Consider the following 26208-nt stretch of genomic DNA (forward strand, 5'->3'; position numbering starts at 1 on the left):
CTGATGAGATGCTGGTGGTGCTGCAGTGGCGTCAGGATGGGGGTGGTGGGGATTAAGGGAGCTGGTGTCAGGTCCGGACTGACAGACAGAGGCTCTGGGACTTGGGGGGCGATTTGTGAGGTGATCTTTGAACAGATATTGTGTGTACATGTATGAGCCTTGGCAAACGTCCTCTTTAACTTGTACTCTGAGGGATTTTATTATCAGTCTGGAAAGCACCAAGTCCTGGTCTTCAGTTCAAATCAACATTCAGTATTCTCAGCCCTCATCTGTTCTAGAAAATGTTTCACTTACACATACATGATTTTAAAGAAATTTCAGTTACAACATAAAATCCCATCGCCTAAGGTCTCTCACTAACGTAGGAAAAAGAATACCACAAACTATTTAAAGGATCCAGGAATGCAGGTACATTCCCAGCAGCTTTTATAATAGTGTGCAATGTTCCTATAATCTTAGGCTCTTATCTAGTGTATCAATGGCTGCAGCTGTTTTGACACCACTGTAACATTGACTCAACCCCTGCTATTTAGACTAACATCTGGTGATGCATGCTTATTTCACACTTAACAAAACAACTGGCAGACACTGGGCCATATTTCCATGATGAGGCTAATGAGGACAGGCAGTCCTGACTGTACGCCAGCACAATTCTTCTGCATCAATGATGAGAATAGACCATTCCTGGCATTCCTGGACTGACCTAACGATGAGCAATAGCATTGCCTAAACCTTAGCTTCCCAACGGAAAACTCAGAACTTTCAAGAGCTCTAAGGCGATACATGAGCATAGCATATTTTTCCTTAATAAAAACGCATCGTCCATATACAGAATGCATGATAGTAAAAGGTCTAAACTGGATGTATGAGTCTGTGTACAAACACTTATCATTAAACTCATCAAAGAGGAGTCTCGACAAGTTCAGAGTGCAATCAAAACCCTACAAAAGAGTAACAGCTGCTTAGTTAACATCAACTGTTGAGGGGAGTCTAAATTACTGGAAGTTCAGTTGGTCTAAGAAGTACTTCAACTTTGACTCTGGTTAGTGCAGTGGTTGGAGCAGGATAACAGAGAGTCTAATTTGGTAATGATAACACAATGTGGGCATGTTCACTTAATGAGGTAATGCCAATTGATTATCATCCTAAGCTGTATCAACATCACCTGTTATCTAAGTCTTGACAGATTATTGACGAGTGAACAGAAATAAGGACCAGGTTTAGTGTAGGAGGAGGCCAGTGCTCTAAGAATAGAACAGTACACTGGACACTTCAGTTCAATGGGCAACTTTTCAACACCTGAACTCAGATAAAATACGGCAGCACACCATTCACTTTAGTCATTTATTGATAGGGTGCATGACTAACGTTTTGATGCACACTTCCGAATCAAATTGCAATGGCATAGATTTTAAAAAGTTCAGTAACCTCCGTTATACAGAGAGCAGACTCTCACTGGTCACTAGGGGAAATAACTCAGTGAGCCAATCTGTTAGCAGCACTCTTTCAAAAGGGGAGGTGCCACAACATGAAACAATATGTTGGACCAGTCAGCAAAATGTTACTTTTAACAAGAAACGATAGGTAACAATCACTTCAACAAACTAAATTCCACTTGATAGAACATGGATGACAAATAACATGAGAGGCTTAGCTCTTCATTAAGTCCATGTGGTTCCACTGTGTTTAGTGTGTATATCCAAAAAGCTTCTCTGCTTCACAGTGTATTGATGATATTGCCTCCTCTCTGAAAGGAAGAGATTTTTAAAATGCCCCAAAATCTGAGAGATGCAGCAGAGCCATGATTTGATTCTCCCTCCAATGGGAGAGAATTCAGTGAGAAAAACAAGGCATGGTGCAGACAAGTGCTTCTGTTTGTCTGAGAGGTGGGCTCTTCCAGTGATACGCTGTTGAAATGTCAGTGATCAGTCATTTCCACTGCTTTCTGTTCAAACTCAGCATCTGTGCTACCATGTCTTTGTATTCATATGGATTTGGTGTTTTGGTGTGGCCCATTAAACTGTTTCCAGCTTCTCTAAAATACTTTCAACACAAACTGAACATTACAACCTTCATTAAGGAGGCTTTACAGCAGGCTGTTGCATTAAACTAATAAGTGCCAATGTATGTTCAAATATGAATAAAAATGATGATGATTAAGTCAAAACTAATATTGCAAACAATTCATAAGCTAATCCAACTATAAAAAGGGCAACGTGCTTTTGAAAATACAAAGTAGACGTGGATAGAGTGGAACTTTAACAAAAAACCTACAAAAATCTAATGTTCTTACCAATAAGGCCATAGGACAGGAACTTGTTGACAGAGGTAAGGGCAAGGCCTGTGATTGGTCCAGTGGTGTCCTCAGAGCGGACTACTTCTAGGAAGGGCCTCAGGAAAATGTTGGGTTCAATATCTGACAGCTCTGAAGAAAGAGAAAAACACACACAACAGTTTATATATCATGTAAACATGCAATTGTACATATATGGACTAATTTACCAAAAGGTTCAAATTCAGTAAGAAGTAAAAAATCATACACAATGTGAACATTATGATATGATGCAGAACACTTCTGACCTGATCACAAATACAAAGAACGTAATGTGAAGGCCTTACACACTACTGCTCACACAAACAAACAGGACAGAGTTATCAAATGTGCTGTGTGGAGTTTCATGTACTTTTTTAGTTCAACATTTTGGAAAATGTGCTTTCTAATTTCCTTACTTCAAGATAAAGATGGAGAAAAACAAATCCCAGAGACGTGATTAGCCTAGCTTAGCATAAAGACTTCAGGCCTGGGGATCAGCTAGCCTGGATCTGTCCAAAGTTCAAAAATACACCTACCAACACCTGTTAAGATCACATGTTTACACCCTGTATCGTCTTTAATGCCTATATGATCAGAAATGTAAAAACAACAGTTTGCGGTTGAATCACAAAATCTGCCTGTGAGAAAATCAAGAGTCTCTGGTTAAAAATGGGAGGTTTGCTCTGTCTTACATGAAAGATCCATTGTTCCAAAAATTACTACAAATATTGGTTGGTAATCATTATTATTATTATCACTGTGAAGTGCCAGAACAGCCACTGACTTTGGTGATCCCAAAACATTTTGTTGTCTAACATTTTGCTGTCTCAACAACTATTAATGGACTGCTGAGCCACATTCGACCCTGTTGTAAAATGCTCGTAATAAACACACACCTGTGACTGCATTACATCACTGCGCCATTCATTCACTCAATGAATGTGCAAAAAAAAAACACAAAGATGCCAGTGAAAGAAACAGAGAGAGTCTACAGGGGTTTCTGTTTGAGCAGAAGGGAACCTGCTGCATCCTGACACTTCACTGGACAAATACCTCTCGTTACTGCTGCCCAATCCACTGCCTCTTATCTCCACCCAAAACTGACAAACTACACAATATGTGGTAGATTAACCATGTGAAGTCTAACACACTAAACTACTAGGGTGACCATGGTAAACATTGTACATGCTACACATCAGCACATTAGCACTGTCCTTGTGAGCATGTTAGCATGCTGATGTTCGCAGAGCCGCTAGCCTGGCTACAGACTCTGACTAAAAGGAGGAATTGGTTTGAACTGATTTTAAGTGCGTTTTCAATAATACCCACAGTGAAGAGGGTAAAATGGTAGAATGAAGAGAAAATGCAGAGGGCTTCAGTGTTTGTACTGTTTTTAAAACTAAATAATGATGATGAAAATAAATAACGACACATTTCTTTTTTTAATAAACTCAAGATGCTGAGCCATTAAATAACTGACCACAGTAAAATATCAACGGAAGCAGACCATAATCATCAGCATTCATGTCAATAAGCCCTACCAATTGAATCCTAGAGTTTATTAAATCCAGCTGCAGTTATCATTTCACAGAAAAAGGCGCTTCGCTAGGCATTCCACTCTGGGAGACCACCTTTGGTCAATCCACCCTGACTTCAATAGTCTCTCTTTCTCTTGAGAATTCAGAGAAAAAGGGGGTCAAGGGGGGGGGAGCAAAAATACAAAACAGGTAAAACAACAATGGGGAAAATCAGTGGAGTCACGCACGCCGCTGGGAAATGTTGTGCCAGAGGAGTGCTTGCCATAGCAATACCATGAGGATTATGGCTTTCTTAAGAGCAGCTCCACTTGAGAAAAAACAACTTGTACATCAAAAGCACAGAGGAGAGTGTCCAACCAATTTCCAAAGCACACATGTGACGGCCGTGAATTAGTGTGTGATATCAAATATCCCTGAGGCTTGTTTAGAAATTAAATATGAAATTATTAGGCAACTTAAACAGTCCCTTTATCAGCTGCCAGGTCACTTTTAGGTTCACCTTCAAAAGCAAATGTCTTGCTTGCTGCTTTACTGAATATTTTTTCATCTGGTATTTTGATTATTATTATTATGATGTATCTTAATAACAGTTCCTGAAATCTGACATTCTGTAATAACAGTTACATCTGAAAGCGTGGAGAGGTTTTGGTTTAAAGGGTGAACGATTGAGTCTAAATTTAGCAACTGCACAAAAAAACACTTTGCCCCTTGAAGGATATAATAAAAACATAAACTTAGGATTCAGCCAAAATAAAAATAAGAACCAGTGTTAACTTCAGAGAGTGAGATAGCTCTGCTGGTTCAATCTGTCCATCAGCTGCCAGAAAACTTTTTAAATAGGGTTTTAGTGTCCCATTACTTTACAGTGTGAAAAAACATGTAGTAAGGGTGGAATGAGGGTGCTCAAATGAATCTGTCAATACATCCTGATGAAGACTTCATCAGAGGCGATCACCCTGTAAGTGCTATGGCTGCATTCCCAAAGACCACAGATTGGAAAACTCAATTGTGTTGTATTGATCCGGCTGGCCATCGGTGAACACAGGGCTGACTGGAGCAGTCTGTCGGTGGCCACAACCAATCTTCTTAAATAAAGTCTAAATACAGGCTCTGTACTTCAACTCAATCTCCGGGGCTTGTGGAGTGGAGTGAAATAAATAACGACGGCTGTGGCCACGGTGAGGCAATCATTCTATAACCAGGTTGACCTCTGGCTGACATTGACCAAGGGAAAAAAAAAAACGTAGGATTAAAGCAGCTCACCCAGCTGTGCATGTTGCCATCAAAGGGCTGGGTTTACTGGGTACAGGTCCTGATTTAAGGGTGTGTACAAGTCCAACTCAAGTTTAGCTTAACCGATTTAAAAAAAAGAAAAAAAGATGTGTGTGAAATGAGCCCATTACAATTCACCATGAGCTTAATCCTATCTACCTTTACCATGCTGGAGCCTCATCTTTCTGCTCGGAGCTGTAGTGAGAGTATCCAGCCATGTGTGGATTACCCCTCCAAATGACCCCAACAAAGACAGAGAGGGAAGGCGGGGGTGAACCTTTGCCCCAGGAGAGCACCTCAAGATGAGGCCGGCTAACCGCAAAACAGAGGCCATCTTTAACACATGCACATCTATTGGCACTGGAGCAGAAAAGGCTTAGGAAACAGGGAGCAACAGCAGGAGATAAATCTGAGCTGCAGGCACACCTTATTGTCCAGAAAACACGAGGAAAAAATGCACAAAGAACATCAAGAAATGGTACACAAAAACCCCCCACAGCCAACCCAACCAGACCATCCCAATTTTAAACATACAAATATTGTATAAGGAGTCTTTGCAAGGCTTTCTAAGCAAAGTCGAAAATACAAACAGGCCCATCTTTCACAGGATCACAGTGTAGCAGAGCTGAGCGCTAAGTAGCAAAATATCAAGTTCTTTCAATGGATAATACATCAAAGCAGAGGAGGATTACATTCCTACAGTTCTGGCTTTGCGACTGAACAACTTCCTCCTCTTACAAAAGAATGTTAAACAGAAAACACACTGAATACTGTCCAAGAATGCCAAACTTAAACATGTGTAACTCAAACTAAGGCCCTACAGTGCTTGCATTTTGCTTGCATATGCTAGTGAACACTACAAAACATGATGGTGACCTCCTGAGAATAGGAAGCAGCTCTTCCTTGTTTTTTTGGCTGAAAAACAGAGAAAAAAAAAATACGTGTGTGCAAAGGCTGAACAAGAGTACCACCAAGTATGAGAAATATACAGTACATACAGTATGTATCATGCACAAAACAGGCATAGGGAGACTACTTCTTCCAAAAAATCAAGTTCAAACAAATTTGAAATGACACATACTACATTCTACACCACACTACATAACCCTAACCCTAAACCTAAACCTAACCCTATATACAGAAGCTGAAGCTCCACTGCAGCCAGTTGCAGACATATTTTAGGTGTGACAGTTTGAGGTCCTGCTGGGGATGCAACTGCCACATCTGAGGAGGCAGTCTGTGTGATTGTGATGCCTTTATCTGCGGTACGAAAGCTCAGAAAAATCAACCTCCTTTCAAAAAAAAAAAAACAAAACAAAAAACAAATTCAGCATTTTTTTTCATGTGCCAAAGCAAAACAACAACAGCTCAAAAAAAATTATTAATGCAAATTAATCGTGTGAAAAAGATGCCCTCAGTGTGAAATGGCCTTTTGAGTCCAGTTTACTATGGCGGTGCAGACCGTCCACATGGACTCAAATTCTGAGCATCTACACATGATGCATGTCGACCCTCACAGTTTTGGACAGTCGACAAAATGTCGAGATGCAGACACAGAAATCACAAAAAACTCTGTAACTACGTATATTCTGAGAGTTTCTGCAGGTCAGAAAGACTTAACAGAGTGTTGAATTCTGCTGAAACAATCATTCATCTCAGCAGTCAGAAACTGTATCAACCTTCATTTATATCATAAAGTTAACATTATCACCTTCACAGTTTAAATCAGAACCTCCAATAATTGAATAAAACATTCAAAAACACTGTATAATAACAATTCTAAAAATACTGAATGTTAACTGGGGAGAATAGAGATTATGTGATCTTAAGGTCTGAGCATTTTATACTGACCTAGAGTCTGATTTCCAGTCATATCTTCTTTTTGTTCATTTCCATTCTGATGTACAATGAGACTAAACAAGCTGAGGGAGATTCTCTGTGTGTGATGCTGTACAAACAAAAAGCCAATTTTCCAAACTAGTCAGTCGACGAAAGGGATGTGTGCGCTGTGTGTTCTTATGATGGAGAACTGCCACAGTAATTATGATCAAGGTATAGTGGTGCAGAAGGCAGGGGGAAGCTATTCACAAAGAAATACAAACACTGCAGCCGCTGAATTTGGAAGCTCATTTGTTGTTGATCCATTAAAATCACAAAAGGATAGAGAACTGAATCTAAACTCCTCTGCTCCTACTGCATTACCATCTACATTTTCTGCTGGACTTGGGTACTGGACTTTTGGATAATCATTCAAATTTTTTTATATCTTCTAAAGCTTTTATCATCTATCAACTTATCATCAGTACCAGTCCTATGCCAGTGTATATCCAGTTGAAAAATACTGGCTTATGGTGCTTTCACCTGACCCCCCCCTCCCCACACACCACACACACACACACACACACACACACACACACAAATAATTAAGATCAAGAGAATCATAGAATCTAAACTGAATCTATATCTACAGCCCATCTAACAGTCAAACATTCCTGACCTTCTTTCTCCAATGGAAATGAAATGTTGTTTGGAAAGTTCATCCCTACACTGCTGCAGAAGTTCCCACTGATGTGTTGCACTTGTTGCTTCGCTTTCACCCTCTGTCCAGCTCCATGAGGTCTAAGTCTGGAGACTGTGCTGTTCTTCATCATGCAAAGCCTTCATCTGATTCTGTTCTTCTACTTGTTTGGGATCATTATATTGTTATAGGATGAACCTCTGACCAACCATCCTGTCTTCCTTCTGACACAGCCTTTTTCTCACCACTCTGATATCAGATATACAAGTCTACCTCCTGCTGTACAGTACTGTCCTAATAATTCATCAGACGGTGTAGTAACACAGTATGCTCCACCACCATCTTTATACAGACAGAGGGTTTAAAAGTCATCAACAACTGTTGGGTCATTTGTAGGAATTGTTTGCATTAACTTTCAAGGCTTCACTTACTTCCATTGCTGCTTTTAGTTCATCTCTGAAAAAGTCCTGTTATCTGTGACATTTACATGATATTTTAGTTTTTGGTGACCAAACCTTTGTACCATTTGAGGTTATTCACTGGATTTGAACTGATTACATTTCAATTAAATCTTTAAAATGGGGGTGATGTTACACTTGTCACCGGTAGTGTATCTCTGTGTGTATGGTATATACACATAAATCTCAGCCCTGGCCCTGACACAGTTCGCAAGCTGTCAGTAAAAATGGATTTAACACAATAACACTTTCTACAACAGTCCAAGAAAGACAGGGAAAGGGGGAGCAGCGACAAGGGAGGGGTGAGTCCCCCTTTTGATCGACGCAGCGGCCCAAAACCAAACACTGATGGTTATTGATCGGGACTTCTTCAGCTGCTAAAATTAAGAGTCAGGGTCCTTGGTTGCAATGCCAAGGCTCCTCGTGCTGAGGAATGAGGCAACCTTTAACAAGACCACCAAGGCTAAATGAAATCCGGGGAGAATTCCACTGTTCATCTGCTGAACAAAGTCTTGCACGACAGTATTCTTATCCATCTGTCGGGAGAAGTTTGATGAATGTCAGCCTCCTTAGCTGTTGGCCCCCACCCTTGTTTCATTCATTCTTTTTTTTGTTTGCTCTCGGTCCCTGTATTCTCCTGAATGAAACTGGACACTTGTAGAAGGAGGCAATTAGGATTGAACAATGCTATGGAGCTCCATACAGTCATTTCATTGGGCCACAGTGGTATTTTATAGATGCCTGGAACAATGCCTCTGTGCAAACTAAACAGGCAATTTGAAAGCCCCGGAGAAATTAAAACTTTTCCAAATGCTTGGGAGCACGGCTGTAATGGCTACTGCAAGAGAACATTTCCTAAAGGACTACGTGGAATATAGTTTGCATTTGTATTTACAAGAACACTACTGGTCTGTTCAAGGAAGGAAGATCAGGAAGCAGAGAACCAATAGCCTTATAAGTACTTAAAAGCTCCTGAAGCATAAATAATCACCAAGTCAAAACATGTCTTCACATTTCTTCTTGAGTGACAAATGTGTTTTATCCTGTTTTATACAACAGCATTGAAATTTTACTTTTAGTTATAATAAATGTAACCCACAAAATCCAATGTGAAATGGATAATTCTGGGGTGATGCATTACCATGTCAAACAGGTTGATATTGGTTTGTCATTTACTCTATGGAGGAGCTGCTGGTTACAGTTCTATGTTTCTTCGCTGAAACAGTTTCAATATTCAATACTCAGAAAAATAGATAATGTAATAATACTGTAGCTTTATGGAGAAGAATCAGAGCTGTGGAAAATTCAAAACACTCTGTTGTTGCAGTTGGAATCAAAACAGGGTGCCATAGTGGCAAAATTGAAAAAGTATAATCTTGGGATCTCGCTTACATTTTTATGTACAGTCTTGTACCTTCGTTAAATTTCTTGTTTAAAAAACTGATCATTTCTAATGCAGTTCCTCGTCTTCTATACAGATGACTCAATCAGGAGAATTTTATGTCCATTCAAGTTTCTGAGGTTCTTAAACTGTTTTTCTTGTAACCTGTTGCAACAGACTAATAAAGGATCTTATCTTATCTATATCTTATATGTATATGTATATACATATGTTCTGCCTTGCCATCATACCTTATTGAAACCCTTTACAAAGACTTTTGTACAAAGTGTAAAATATCAAATATTGTGTCCCTAACTGTTGTAAGCTGTTGTGACATATGATGGCCTCCTTGATCTCCCTGTAGGGAGGAACCATGTCATCACATTTATAATCACACACTAATCTGTGCTCGTGTGTGTGTGTGTTGCTGAGATATTATCTTATCAATGAGAGGTGAAGCCATAGTAGTCACTTGAGCAGTGTGCAGATTCTACGAGGGGGCTTCAAAAAGTTAATGGAAAAAGTTGGGAAAAACTGTTTAAATTATGATGTTTATTTTTGAGCTGCAGCATGCATTTAAAGGTTCATGTTAGAACATGTTATGACATGTTAGCATGAGAACATACAGGTGCATTGAGATCAAAATCCCTGCACATGATTTTTAGCTATATACTTTTTCCACAAAGTTTTTGAAGCCGCCTCAGATTTTGTTCATTCTGTCCATGCCAAAAACCAGCTATAAAATACTAACTAGCCAGTGTTGCTGGTGGTATCACGCTGATGGGAGTAAATTAATTAGTGAGCTGATTTTGGTTTCTGCCCTGTCTCTACTGAAACTGATTATTAAACTGGATGTCAGTGCTCTACTTAAAGGAGTACTGCATTAGTTTTGCATTCCCATAAAGTTTCAAAGGCAATTCCTTTCAGCCGAATTGTTTCACCTCAAAAAAGCAGAACCAGTAAAAATAAAGCAGGTGCATTCAACCAGCATGACTTCATTACCAAACCTTGCCTGGGCCAGAGCCTCACAGCCACTGTGCTGCTTTGCACCTGTTGTCCTGTACATAAAATGTATTTTCTATGCTGCATACTTTGCACAGAGGCCAGGCCCCAACGTGCACTTAATGTGTTTCACAGCCTGCTGTCCCCTCTGTGATGGATGGACATACTTTACGCTCAGCATATTTATAAATAATAGATGTTTTATCATGCTCAATTTAAACCTGTCAGAGTGCACATGAACATTTCTGTATTCTGTGGTATATAGGAGGGAAATATTTTGTGACACTGCGACTTCAAAGAAATAATTCATCAAGATATCATCCATGAAAAATAACATTCCTCACTAGAATTTATCATCCATGGTTAAATATCTTTGTACCTCAGTGGAGCTGACAAAGCATCAACTCCTTAAACATTTCTTCAAATGATACCTTGCAATAAACACAGCCATCACATCCAAATCATTCCATTTCATTTTGAAGCATAATTGTTTACTTGTGGTGACACAGTGAGGTGCCCTTCAGATGAGGCAGGGTTTTGTTATCGCCTGTATTTGCTGAGGAACAAACAGTGGAGGGCAAGATCATTTCCATTCCATCCTTTTAACGATGCACCCTTGCCGAATATGAGCATGTGTTTTGGTTAAGGTACTGGGGGTGGAAAGAAGAAGGTAAATGAGGACGGGATCAGGAAGTTCACTACGGGCTACAAGGCAATCACCAAATGATCTAGAAATCCTTGTTTCTACAGTTCTATAATGTAATCAGGAAGTTTCACAGCCATGAAACTGTTGGACAACGTGGTATCAAGAAGAAACTCAACAACAGAAGTCTGTGAAGGTTGATGCAGATTTTGGGAGATACACTAAGACTAAAGAGCTTCAAGCTGACCTGGAGCAATCTGGAGTGGTGGTCTTAGCCTATACCATACATCACACACTAAACCACAGTAGACTCCATGGAAAAGGCTAAGAAGAACACCACTATTGATAAAAAATTAACTAGCTATCACTTTTATAGATAATGTTCTATGGATAGATGAAAACAAAGCAGAGCTCTGTGCGAATGCAGCACATCAGTTTGTTTATAGGCGACAAAATGAAGCCAACAATGAGAAGAACACCTGACCTACAGTAAAACATGGTGGAAACTGCTTTGCTGCCTCTGGTACTGGAGGCACTGAATGTATCAAAAGAATGATGATGGAAGGTCTTGGTTCTTTCAGCAGGACAACACCCCAACGCACACATCCAGGTGCATAAAAGAATGGTTGAAAGATGGACTGTTTGAAATTGACCAGCAAAGATTCCTGACTTTAATCCCACTGAAAACTTTTGAAGTCCTGCAAACCTAAAAGAGCTTGAAGGAATAGCAATGGAAGAAGAACTACCAGCAGACTGGTGCAAGAGCTCCCAGATGGATACAAGAAACATTTAGAGGCAGTCATGTCTGCCAAAAGTTCTGCAACCAAATATTAGTAAAGGGTGCCATTAACTGCATCTTCTGTATTTATGTATTTTTATTTCATGATATGAAATTATTTGTTTTTGTTGTTCAATAACTGACATTTTATTCAAATATTCTGGTTATAAAGAAAATTGGTTAAATTGGATTTATTTCTGAAGATATTATAAATTATGTATTTTACAATTCAGGGGTGCCAATAATTTTGAACAGCACTGAGTGTTTATGTTAAAAAAAAAAAAACATTTACTGTCAGCCAATATATTGTTATCAGATTTTTAAACTTTCAAACAGTGATGTGTTATCCTTAAAATCCAGTTTTGTTGGACCATACTTTGGGCCAAGACACAGATGGTCATGTAACAGGGATGGTGTGTGTGTAAGATTACAACACAGGTTTGCTTTTTTTGACAAACGGCTGCTTTTGTCTGTACAAACAGGAGGGAATTAATTTCCACAGTAAGGATACCAAATGACACTGAGGAAAAACAGAATGTAGACAGACAGGAGTTGATGAGAGAAATAAGGCAAGAGTATGTGAGATGTAGGGAGAGGGGAAAAAAAGACTGAGGCAAAGCAGCCAACACAGAGACAAAGCTGTGTGTGTGTGTGTGTGTGTGTGTGTGTGTGTAGAGGAGTGGGGAGTTATCGTCCTTATTTGTCTCACCTGCTGCACTCCTTCAGCTCCCCACTAATGGCATTCCCATGGGTTAGGAGAGATTCCAGAAACCATGCGCTATACAGACCAACTCTACTGTGTTCACACGACAAGACACAAGACACGATACACCACTGCCACACAGGCTTGCACTGCAACTGCACTCTGCCAGGAATCGCACACGGCCTATATGAGCACACTGATGTGGTGTCTGAAAAACTGCAGTTGGATGGATAAAATCTTTTCACATGAAACACTCCACTGTTTCATTTACTGATTTTTTAGATTTAGTCTATGAGCTAAAATATTATATGTTTATTATAGAATTTATATACACACAATGCCAACTTTATCTGGTATACTCAGCTGTTAATGCTATTAGCCAGTGAACTATATGGCTGCAGTTCAACTTATAAAGCATGTAGTCAGAGATTTAGGTACAGTTTGACTAAAGGTTAAAGTGGGCAAGATCTCAGTGGCTTTGAACATGCAATGATTTGTTGGTGTCTGAAGTGGTGGTACCAGTATCTCAGAAACAGTCATCCTCCTGTGAGCTACATGAGCCAGAGTTTACAGAGCATTGTGTAATGTACAAGAACAAACTGACAGCAACAGCAGCTTCTTAATGACTGTAATTAGAGAAAAATGGCCAGACTGGTAGGCCAAAATGAAAAAGTAACATCTCAGTACGACAGTAGTGTGCAAAAATATACATCAAATTGTAATAGGGTTGCTAATTAAATTTTGAACCTAATATGCAAATCAATCAGATTTGTTAAGACCTGAGGCTAGCAAATCTATTGTGAGACCATTTGTCTCTCCTAACTCTTTTTATGAGCAAAGTGCAATGTAAAAAACATTCAGATAATGTTAGCAGGCCAGCCAGCACTGACTGTCACTTTGACCAGTCAAAATGACAAACATCATCGATGTCCATCAGTTCAAATGTAAGCTGACGACAGCCCTGAATGAAACCACTGTCTAATCACCAACACAGAACACATGGTTTCATATCATACTAATATTGCCCAACTCAACCTCTACTATCCTCATAGCATGAGGACGTCCATGCACATCAGATCTAGAGTTCCAAAACTCTGGCAGTCCTCCAGAGTGAAATCTCTCTACACCTACCACTGGACTAAGTCTCAGGGCCATGGTTGATTTTTCGAAACATTACTGTTGTAACCAGCTGTACCATCACTGCTGGTGTTCCACCTGCTCTTGAGGCTGGGTGAGGATGACGATAAAGCAGTAAATCAACACATAAGCCTTGAAGTTCAAAAGGCCCCTGTGTGGTATGAAGTGAGAGATGACCTAAGTCTAGAAAATGTGTTCAGTGGTATTTCAGATGTAAGATTTAGGAGAGTGACGATCACACCATAATAACACTGTTTCACTTCTTGAAAGCTCTTTAGTTTGGATGGGTATGTAGTTGATTTTGATATGTAATTCATTTTACACGGGTGAGGTGTTTGTAAAAATATGCTAAGGAATTTTGACAACGTGCAGGAAAGCAGGATTCAGTGGAGAGCCCAGTCATCTCATTTTATCCCTGCCTCAGTATGAGAACCCCTCATTTGAATGTAACCACTCACATCATTCACAGCACAGCTCATCAGTATTAATAGGCTGATACCACTGTATTCAGACATGATGCTCACTTTATACCCTCCCAGCATTGACAGCAAATCCTCTGTGTGTGTTTAATAAATCGCAGCAGTTAGGTGGGATGGCTTAGTCTCAAGTCACCTAATTATGAGCCACTGCATTAAGAGGGATTAATACTAATCTTGGCTGTTTCAGTTTACCCTGGGCTGAAGGGGTGGGTGGTCAGAGGGGACAACGGGGCAGCGTGTGTTCCCCTGGCCAGCAGCAAGTCAGTCTCTTCCTAAACAGCACAAGTACATTACTGAGTTGGTTTTGCATACTTATCACTGCCAAATAAACAAAAACCCTGGCTGATGATCCATCATTAGTACTACATGCTCTTTAGCTACTCCTGAGCACACACATCAAATGCCTCCCCTATATATAGCACCTAAATAGTTTTGTCCCATAATTTAAGTCACTTTACTGAAACCTACAGACAGACGATAAATTAAAGGAAAAAACAACAAAAAGTGTCTTAGTAAGGTGATGAGTCTCCACGAGCTTCCAAGTCAGTGGACGGGACGTTACACTTTTTTTTTTTTTTTTGGCTGCCTCACAGTTCACACACGGAGCACTGCAGGAGCAACAGAGCAACAGGCTGTACACTCTACAACCAAATCTGGTCTTAAAATGACCAAACAACAAAACTAACTGCAGAGTTAGATACTTGATGAAAACAGAGAGCAGAACGAGAGCGCCATGCAGACACTGTGAGTCGCTCCAATGCGGGTGAGTTCTACCTGCTGAGAGCTGCATGCCCGCTGCAAGAACAGACACAGCTAAAGCGGAAACTATCGAATCAAAACCGACTGACAGTGTCAACAGGCCGGCAAGACAGATAACTGAGCTATGACCAAGATGCCACTTTCATGCATGCAGTTTGTTTTTGAGAATTGTTCTATGGTTCATTATGTGTATGTTCTCTTCCATTTATTGTTGGAATAAATACATTTTGGATATTTTTGTTACTTTCATTCTCATCCTTGGAATAGTACATAAAGCAGCTGATATTTCAAATTTTATGTTTAAATGGTAATGCTTCATCACATGTTTTACATGTATATAGTGAATCCTGGACTGAAGATTGACTTTCAAAAATTATATCGCAAATCAAATCGCATTGTAATATCTTACAATACATTTTCCCCAAAATTGTTCAGACCTATCTGACACTTCATTGAAGTATACTGAAGCCTTAACTAAAACACAATTTAGTGTTCAAATGTGACACAACTCTCTACATTAAAACTTACCATGAAGAGCCAATGTACTGGATGTTTTTAATGTCACTTGCAAGCCTTAGTGTAATGTAAGCTCTCCATATGCAACAGGTTGCCCTCTCCATGGCAACACATGGTGACTGTCGAACAACAGAGGCTTGCGGGGGACATTTCTAACTGCTGATGCCACACAGGCTCCATGGCGGGGAAACATTAAAGCCGATCGGGTTTATTCCCAGTGGGGCACTGAATTGCCCCGCTCAGAGTGGTTGGAGATGTCCCGTGCTGGCTTAGCAGACCAAGGCGACAACTGTCATAAATTACTCCCCTGTGGGCTCACATGTCTGCCATACAAGAAACAGTTTTAGGGAAACTTAGTGACAACAGAGCTGGATCTCTTCACCTATATTAAATGAGAAGTCAGCAAGAAAAATGTAGTTTTTTTACTTTTAGGGAGGGATTTTGTGTTTTGGAATTTTTGCTATTTTTACATTCATAGATCTCCACACAAATGAATATATCCTTAATGATAATGATTCTAATAAATTGGTACATGACTTTAGAACAAGCTCTCTAATGCTGCAGCCCTCTACTTCAGCTTCCATGGGATGAAAGTCTCCTCGTTTTTCATAGCATGTCAACTCAAGAAGAGGGCTGAGTGGTTGAGAAGGAGAAAAAAATGAGCCACTTCACTGCTGTTCACATGGCAGCTCACTTCCACTGATGTATAAAGTGCACTTCCCTAGGGCTTGCTGTTTGTCATAAAACATCTCTCAGCACATAATTTCACCAAACTTGAGAGTCAGAAAGAGAAAAAAATGGAATACAAACATAATTTACTAAAGGCGTGTTGGAGTCTAATACTGAGGCTGTTTGCCAGGAGTGCAGTAATTCTAAACCATGCAGCAGTAAGTGGCTCCTCAAAGATACTGTGGGGTAATGTCAGACAGCTGAGCAAATGGGATGGGATCCAGGGAGTGCATTATCTTTATGAATTCATGACTAAATTTTGTACTGAAAGTGACCGAGGCGAAGGTGTTTGTAAACACATTGTCTTGTGGTTTGCTTTTACAGAAAAATGTTGAAGAGCAAGTAGAGCGTTCAGCAGGCTTTAATGCGCCTCTATTTGTCTCATTTAACTTCTGCCTGCATTATCACCCGGGTGAAAAGAGAAACTTGGTGTCACCATCACTGCACTCGCCACCCTTTCACAATCAGCCATGACACATGAAAACTGTAGACATCAAATAAAAAAAACAAACTTTAAAGTGAGAAGATACCTAACATAAGCCACATGAAAACTATGAGTATATGGTTTCCACTTATTTTGGCTTACACTATGCTCCAAACCACTAAATGGTGGGCCCCATACTCCTCAATGTTCTACAGTTAAAAAAAAAAAAAAAAGAGAAAAGGTGCCAGTGTCAATATAATAAATGTTTGAAAACTACACTATTGTGTTAAAAGCAGAGAAATGCCAACACTCACTTGCACAATTCAAAATAACATATAAGGCAGAGAGATGTGCACAGCTCAAAGTATTGTTGTTATTTTTGTATGCTGTGAGCTCTTTCAAACATGTAGACAAATTCTTTCCCATAAAGTTGGTTTCTGCAGTGCAATGTGTCTCCCACTCACCAAGCTCGTTCTGCACACGCAAGGCTGCGCCTATCCAATCCGACTGGCATCACGGCCATGGAATGCTGAAGTCCACATTTTTCCCATTCAGCAAGGAAAAACGGCCTTTCAAAGCCAATCAGCTAGAAATGTTGCTTTGTTTTTATTTTCGACTGAACTTCCTGGAACCTATTATGGAGCTGTCAGGGATGTATATTTAGCTATGGCAACACAGGGCCTCCTCGCCCCCTTGCGCCACTGGTCATGTCACCTCTGATAAACAGAAAAACAATTGGTTATCCCTTTTGTCACCTTTAAAGAAGATGGCATGGGTCTGTGGGTGTAAGTGACAGAAAGCATCTGTACAACTAAATGCAGCTTCTCAGTAAACACCAGTAGAAAGATGTAGAATAAACATATACATATCATATTCAAACCTTTATTTAACCCACTAGATTCTTCAGAAAGGTCAGGAAAGAAAGAACATTCCTAGTCAATCACTGATACCAACACTATCAGTCACATCTGATGAAATTCCCTTTCAATCTGTCCTGCAATGGTCACATAAATCTACTGAGGGACAGCCGAATGTATTAGAGTTGTTTTTATACTGCTGTTCATCAAGGGTTGACATGTAGTACAACAGAGGGAAATAGTCAATATCAAAAAGGCTGTAATACTCTCTGTAAGGAAAAGCTAACTGTAAAATGGATAGAAGCTAAATTTCAAAATTTGGTTTTGACCCTCAACAGTCAAGGTAAAGAGAATCTAAAAATGATAATGGTACATGCTCACAATGAAAATGTTAACATGCTTTCCATGTTCACCAGCTTCATTTAGTGTGTTAGTAAGGCAACATTTGCTATGTTTACAATGTTGTAAAGGACAGTGATGTTCAGCTGACCTCTCTATGGTGTGAGCATTTCAGTGCATATGCAAGTAAAAATCAGTGTGTGTCAATGTGAAAAATTATTTGGATGTAAATGTGAAGTAATTCTGGGGTTCAGACACCAGGGTTGGCTGAATGTGTCTCTTTTTGACTCAACACATGGATCTGCTCTCCTCTCTCACATTCTCACATTCTCTCTCAAAAACAATTTCCAAAACATTCAGCTAGCAGCTTCCTATTTGTAGTCAGCACTGACAGTCACTCACTGATTAAAATGACTAACATTACTGGTGTCTGGTCCTATCAGTTGTCACTAATTAACATTAAATATATAAGTAACCTGATGACAAACTAAAATTAAGATATCTGTTGGTAAATATATATAAACATATATACATACATACACAAACACACACACACACACACACACACACACACACACACATATATATATATCCAATGTTAGATATTAAATTAACATTTAAATAAATAAAGGTGTGGATCTGACTCAGACCAGAACTAAGGCCTCCCTGATAATGCTTTTTAAATGTCAGAAACAACCTGACATCCCTATTTGCATCATTGCAATTTAATGCAGTATGTGTATTAAGCTGCAGAAGTAAACTATTTTCATGCCATTTATATGAATGGGCAGTCAGTAAGAGGAGAACCAGCTCAGCATGAGAAGAACAGCAATATTCATGCTCTAACAAGCCTAATAACATGGAGACTTGAGGAAGCCACCTGGCAATGCATCCATTTCATCCACAGATAACCAAAATTATTACAATTCATCTTGTGGCGAACATAAATGTACCAAAATGGAAATCCATCCAATAGTTGTTGAGATACTTCACTCTGGACCAAAGTGGTAAAATAAGTGACCAAGCAACACTGTCGAAAAAAACACTCAAGATGAATCCTTTTGAAAGTGATTATTATAAGCATCCATTATAGCAGCAACATATGCACTCAAAAAACTGTGTATGTTGATGTGAGTGTAGTCACTGAAGTATGTTCAATCCCCAATACCTGATAGTCAAGCAGGAGATCAGCAGGCTGTTCTAACTAGTCATGTGGACAGTTAAAATTAAGAAACTGGGTGGTACTTTTCTGGAAAGTACTACAGCTTCTGTGAGAAAAGGTATAAACGTTACACTTGTGTACCCTGTTTTCTCAGAGCACATGCAGTGTAAAGCCCAGACCAATACATCTGTGGTGTTGAGTTTAGAGGAATATGTGCTTTGAGCCCTGGATTAGTTTGACCTATACTTGACTTCAACTGTAACACTGATTCCCAGTAGTTCACAAGTTCATTCTCCCTTGACCTCTTTGTCTGAACCCCCTACCACCCTACAGCACCAACCCCACCTCAAGTCTACTGTGTCAACCAACCCAGAAGATGCCCCACAACCACAGACCGTAAGTCCATCAAAGTCATAAATTTAGTAACATTTCACCACTCATAACCAGCTCAGCCCCTGCCAGTTTAGCAGGAATTTTTACAGTTTAAAACCAAGATAGACCTATCTGCATAGCTGGGATAGCTGCTGGCTGACTTGTGCATACAGGCGCTGGTCAGACTGGGAAGGACCAGAGCACAGAGTGTTGCTCCTCTCACAAGGGATTATGAAGTACAATAGATAAATCCAGGGACAGACACCTCCAACTGCTTTTCACTATTACCACCTATGGGGAAACCATGGAGGTATATTTAAAATGTGCAGAGGAAAAAAAGAGCATTTGTTGCATCCCTGGTGTCTAACTCAAAAATTATCATCTACTTTTGATTTCTACTTTCTATTAAAATCCTAATACTGAAATAAATATAAGAGGTTTACATTTTCTGTGATAGCTTTGGCTTAATTTCCACAACAAAGTTAAAATATGCACCACTCTGGAAAAAAGCCGAACTTCCAAAATTCAGTCAAAATACAGTGGTCAACTGTCAGTTTTCTTTAACTAGATTAATAGTTAAAGAAAACATCACTTAACAATGAGCATTTTATTTCAAAATGCAGCAATGATCTAAATTTAGTGAGCAAATACAATTTATTAATTTAGCACAGATACAATGTTGTGATGCTCCAGCAAACTTGATGCACGATGCATTATCTCAATGGATACAGAAACTTTGGCAGTGTAGTATTTTATACCAAGATTTGCAATTGGAAACTCTGTTATGAAAACAAAAGCGTTCATAACACACTGTAACTGCAGACATCACCTACCTGCCCAGTGTTTGCTGATTTATACCAAAGGCTAAATCTCGTGATTTGGATTCTCTGGATATAAAGCTCTATCACTGTTGGATTTTCACTCTTACAGGGTAGCCTCTTCCTGTGGACAAAGCTTCCTACTGGTGTTCATTCACAACAACAGTAGGATGCCTGACTGAGACTTCGTAATTCAGGCTGATAAAAACATGGTACTTCTGCATAACATCTTGCTGAGTGCCAGAATCAATTCCCTACACATAATATGAACAAAATGATTTGTTGCTTAAAAAAATCATCCTCTCCAGCCTGAGCACACAGAGCACTTATCTTTTACAGAGTTTACAAGTCATATTAATAAACCCTTTTCTACGCCACATCTCTGTACAGTAGAAAAAAAAAAAAACAGTGGACTAGGGAACAGGGAGTGAACATGGTTCTACATATCAGCAGGTCTATTTTGCTTTTAGAGCAATCAACACCTTCTTGTTGTCCCAGGTTGTTAGCATGTCTCGTCGTCAGCTGCTCTGGGCCACATCGGCCTGCTCAGCTCCCTCCCCTGTCAGCAGGGTGGCTTTTGTCAAAATTTGTTATCAGCGGCGCTGATCCCACTCTATTTAAGAAGGGGTGCGTCAACACGTTTAAAGCACTCCTGCTGCATGTGTTACCTCTTTTTGACTCAATATTTGTGCTATGAAATGTGACCAGTTGTTTAATCACCCCCACCCTCCCCCCCTTTGTAAATGCCCACCAGCATGCCTGTCCTCCTCTGCCCACCATAACCCTCCCACTGTCCATCGACAAGAAATTTTTGACCCATGTCACCTTTACAGCACACACTCCTTTCAAACTCCCAGCTGCAGCCCAGAAATAGGACAGCTTTTTCTAATTCTGGGTGTCCACTCAGAGGCGAGTGCCTTGTGCCAGTGTCCTGTTCCAAGCTCAAACAGGAGAGGGATGACAACCATATGGATGGTGCAGAGTTTGTAAAGTGATTTTACTGAAATGAAATCGAGTATTACCCTTTCCATATTCACTGAATAAGCCCACATAGCATGTTCATTTCATCAAACATTTGACAAAATAGAATGGAAAAACAAAATAAGAAGTTACCTTTGACCACAAAAACTTTGGCTTACAAATATTATAAAATCAGCCAGTGATTCAAAATGAAATTATTTGAAAGACAAACAAACTAATCACTGTTTAAACTCAAAACCTTATTCAATGACCAGCAGACCTCTGATTAGTAAAACAATATCCTCCACTTCCAAACAACATCCTTCCTTCAAAAGTGTATGAACTCAATTCATTTGTAATTCCATCAAAAATTAGACAAGAAGCATCAACACAACTGGGGCAAACAACAATTATCAAATGACCAGAAGGCGACTAAAACAAATAAATACTGTATTTTTGTCAAAAGATTAAGACTACACTAAAACCAGGTCCCTCATTTTGTGTTAAGCATTGAACCTATAAAGGTGCCTTGTGGATTTTCAGTCAGCAGTTTATTATCTGTTTTTTTTTTTCATTTCCACACTAAAGGTAAAAACTGAAGGAACTAATGCTATGGAGCCTTTAAAATGAGGAGTGATCATTTTAAATTGGTTATTTTAGTTCTTAATAAAGGTGATATGGGCCACGTAGGGTTTTATCACACGATAAACAAACCTGCCACAGTCTACCAAAATGTCATAATCGCTAATAGCACAGAAGATCTGTTAACAGTATAAACAATAAGAAGTGACCAGATAAGTAGAATTCAGTAAAGACTGTAGTGTGCAATGATAAATGGTTTAACATTCTATATGTCCTGCTTGAAAGAAAAAGCAGTGTTTACAGAACAGAGACTGACAAGAAAATGAATTCAATGTCCAGTACAAGTGAGCATGTATGTATCTGTGAGATTCCCAGCTTGAGACCACGGTGTGATGCTATGCTTAGCTAATTGGATATGTGTATTACAATGTCCGTGGTCACAGCACCCTTATGGGGCATGAAATAACAAGCAGCTGTGTGTGTGTCAAGAGACTTCATGTGTGTGCTCAGTTTGTCTGCCTATGTGTATCTGTGTGTATATGTATGTATGTGTGTGTGTGTGTGTGTGTGTGTGTGTGTGTGTGTGTGTGTGTGTGTGTGTGTGTGTGTGTGTGTGTGTGGGAGGGATAGCTGCTGAGAGGTTTATTAACCCAGTCCATCAAGGCATTGTGGGATTCACACTGAGACACCAAAGGCTTAAGGATGTGAGCGCCACACAAGCAAGACAGCAAGACAGTGCCTCCTCGAAATACTAATATTGGCCCTTATTTTCTACCACAACAACCCTCCCCTCCTCCCCACTCTGAAGCCAACACCTCTACAGCAGCACTGCTTCCTCAGTTAGTGCTAGAGTGTACTTTGATTTGACCAGCTTTACTGTCCTATTGAGAAGATTATCAACAAGAGCCTCACTTCTTTACTGCTGACTTTCCACTGTGATTCACCCTGTACACTGTATGTTTATGATAATGATCAACAGGGCAGTGGACTACTACTGGGCTAGAGGGTATCACTTCACCCTATGTAAGTGTCAATATGAAAATACAGGGCTCTGTCAAAGGTGCAGCAGATTTAAAAGTCCTTTTTAGTTTGTGTTCTCACAAACACATTTTACAACCACCAGTATGGCAACACAGCAGAAATCAGAATGGTGGAGATGCCATTAACTGGCCATGACTTATGCACGGTCCACATAACACAACTCCCTGACAAAGTGCCCGAGGTCAAACTACAGTTTTGTGACATTAGCGAGCTTAGCCCTGTTTATGTTGGGTTGTTTTCCAGCAATAAACTCTTAAGCCTACCTCACTAAAGTGTGCCACAAGTGTTAGGGCAAAGTAGTACGCTGTTGTTAAAGGCTGTGAAAACAGATTATACAAAAGCTAATAATATCCAGAGAACACAAATAGTACCAGCTGATTTCAACCAGATCAACCAACTAGAGATTAACTAAAGATGAATGAATCTGGTTCATGAGTAAACCAAAAGATGTTTTAATGCTAGCAAGGGTAGCCAGATTCAGGGTGGCTAGACTTTTTTTGACAGGAAAATGAAAGTGTAAAGCACAATAATCCTTGTGTTTTATGCCAAAAGACTCTGGCACATGATACGGTTATCTCAATGAAACAAGGTTCAATTTTGCCTGTACTGTTGCTAATCTTCCCAATATCATCAATGGCTGAGAAATAAATGTAATGGTGTTAAGTGCATCACTAACAGTGTTTGATCTGTGAATGGACTTCACAGAGGATACAGAAAAGATACTTGGATATTTGGACTGCCCACAAACTCAAGCATTGAGCTTCATACAGCAGTGTACCAATGGTACAGTCTTTCTATCAAAAATAAACCAAGTAGCACAAAGTAAAATACTGACATAGCCTGACATCATAATCTTTACTCAAGGTCCATTTTTTTCAGAGCCTCCAGCTGCATCTCACAGTCTTCATCAGCAGGTTGAGATGGCTGTATTGTCATTTTGTTGAAAGCTTTTGAAAAAGTTAGCAGTTTGAGTTAAGAACTTAGAACTCAATGATTAAAGGGATGGGGGGTTTATCGTGTATCACAATTTATGGTATTGTATCTGCTATCATGTGTGGTTGTCCATTAGATTAACATAGCCAAAATGTATGGTGAAAATTTGTAAAATAAATAGTCCAATATTGTGTGACGTACAAAATATGACGACAATTGAAAAGATAAGTCTGGTACTTTTGAACCTGGGTCTTGTGTTTTTGGGTGTAAATGATTGAGTAGGACAGTGCTGAGCAAGAACAGTTTACCTAGCAAATTTGTGTTATTGAGTGACTCTCAGTGGTGGAAGAAGTATTCAGATCCCATACATCCCTTACAATTTTTTTAAATTTAATTTTCACTGAAAAAAATATAAAAATGAAGATGATGTGATTTTTGCTGGAGCTCTGTACCAAACAAGCATGGACACCATTTGTGGAGTGAACAATATGGTGCATTAAAACGTCTGATTCAAACTAAATTCCTCCATGTATGCTGGAGGCTTTCGTGTGAATGCACAGCACATTTCTTGTTTCCCTGGCCCAGCTTGCCCTCCACCTCCTCCTCCTCCACCACCTCCTCCTCCTCCTCCTCCTCTCTTTTGGGTCTTATGGGGAGCTAGTTTGTTTTGCTCACATCTTATCCACTGTTCCTGTCAGCACATCCAGATTCTCCGCTGCACCCTCAACCCCTCTATTCCATCTAACCCTCAGCTCCCTCCATGCCTGAAACCCCCCCCAACCAACAGACACCCCAGGCGGCATGATTAATAGCCCTCTGCTGGGACTCTCCATCCACTCAGCACATTGTTGAGAGCCTCTGAGACAGGACAACAGTTGCATCCCCTCTTCACACTGAGTCTAAGCCTTCCTGTCAGTCCCCGGTTAGGGCGCTGTTAACTGGCCAGATTTACAGCTACTAACCAGCACTAGGTGGCAGCCTGTCTGGGGATGAAGAGCCACGACGATTAATCATAGCTCTCTCGATGGGGAGTTTTTCAACTGGTGAGCCAAAGGTTTGCCACTGTATAACACCTGTATAATCCATGGCACCGGTCAGACAAAACAAGCAATCAGTTATCTTGGGCTCTGAGAGAAAAAGCTTTTTTTTTTTTTTTTTACTTTCTAGCATTTCATAGATAAAATAACAATCATTAGACTGATCAATAGTCAAATTAATTATTTGTTGAGACCTATTTCACAACACTGACAAAATTAGAGTCCAATATTTAATGCTTAAAAAGTAACCAATATGTAGAAGTGTCTGTCTGTATGGAGCCCTGTCTGGACATTCAGTGTTTATAATTAGTGTGTCTTTGCAACGAAGTGAAGAAAATCCAAAATGCAATACAATTAAAAAATTAAACAAATGAGTACATTGTGAAGACTGTGTGAAACATATCATCATTTTGTCAGTATTTTGTTACAAATGTTAGAATTTGTAATTTTTTAATCATTGTTACCCTGAGCTCATTTACTTGATTAACTGAGCAGTCAAATAGAAAACCAATAATTCCAATGATCAATTAATAATTTGCATACTTGTTCAGGCAACAATGTCTGAAATTTTGTTCAAATATGAAGAACTGCTAAGAAACAAATATTTTCTGACACTGTATAAACCAAACTAGTGATCAAGAAAATGAATCAATCTGATCAGCTGATAATGGAGATAATCATTAGTTGCAACTATGTGCATGCTTATCTACAAATATTATGCCACTTGTATATAATTTATACCCTGACCTGACAGGATTATTCAATTAATGGAAGTGACAACTCCACCCACTCAGTTTATCGTCTTTTGACCATGTCATAAAAATAACACTGACAGGAGGACTGAGAATCTGACCCCTGATCTCATACTTAAAGCTACAGGACACCAGGGCCACGCGGCAGACATGTAAAGAATTGCCATGAGGCAGATTCTCCTTGCTCAGAATGCCTTCATGAGTAAACATATTTGCATAAGTGGCTGAGCGACATGAATTATGGTTCCTCTTTCTCGGCAGTTGCCAGCTGCCTTCTGCCGGTTCAATTGGGAGTGATATATGTGTGAGGATCAGGTGGCAGGGAAGAGGAAGGGACTGGAGAGAGAAGGAAGGAGGGTAAAAGGCCACGACCAGTTCCCAAGTGCTCAGGCTGCGACCCCCGGAGGCCCGCCAGCGCCTGCCTGACCACAGCTGGGGTCCAAGACTACACACACACACGCTTGACCTTGAAATGAGACTAAGTGGGACAGCATGTGTGCATTCTATCTTGATGACTGACATGACGGTAAAATGTGATGAATTAGTGAGGTTAACAGTAGCACATGGATTAGGCTATGTGAAAACAAAAAGAAAGAAATCTCAAAACACAAATGTCATTGTACGGGTGCCACTGGTGCCATTTTATTTCAACAGATAAAGAGCGTTACATGTTGGGGCCTCTAAGTACATAATTAAAAATACAT

The 26208-nt window shown here is 39.8% G+C and overlaps 1 protein-coding gene across 1 annotated transcript in view; it reads right to left on the bottom strand.

Annotated features, from left to right (window-relative positions):
* gbf1 (golgi brefeldin A resistant guanine nucleotide exchange factor 1) overlaps positions 1 to 26208 on the bottom strand; it is a 76878-nt gene that overhangs the window by 40392 nt on the left and 10278 nt on the right. Inside the window, 1 exon segment of the mRNA XM_051076441.1 lies at positions 2294 to 2425. Within this exon segment, the coding sequence (XP_050932398.1) occupies positions 2294 to 2425 (132 nt within the window).

The sequence above is a fragment of the Lates calcarifer genome, linkage group LG16_LG22 (genome assembly GCF_001640805.2).
Source record: "Lates calcarifer isolate ASB-BC8 linkage group LG16_LG22, TLL_Latcal_v3, whole genome shotgun sequence".
Taxonomy (NCBI): Eukaryota; Metazoa; Chordata; class Actinopteri; family Centropomidae; genus Lates; species Lates calcarifer.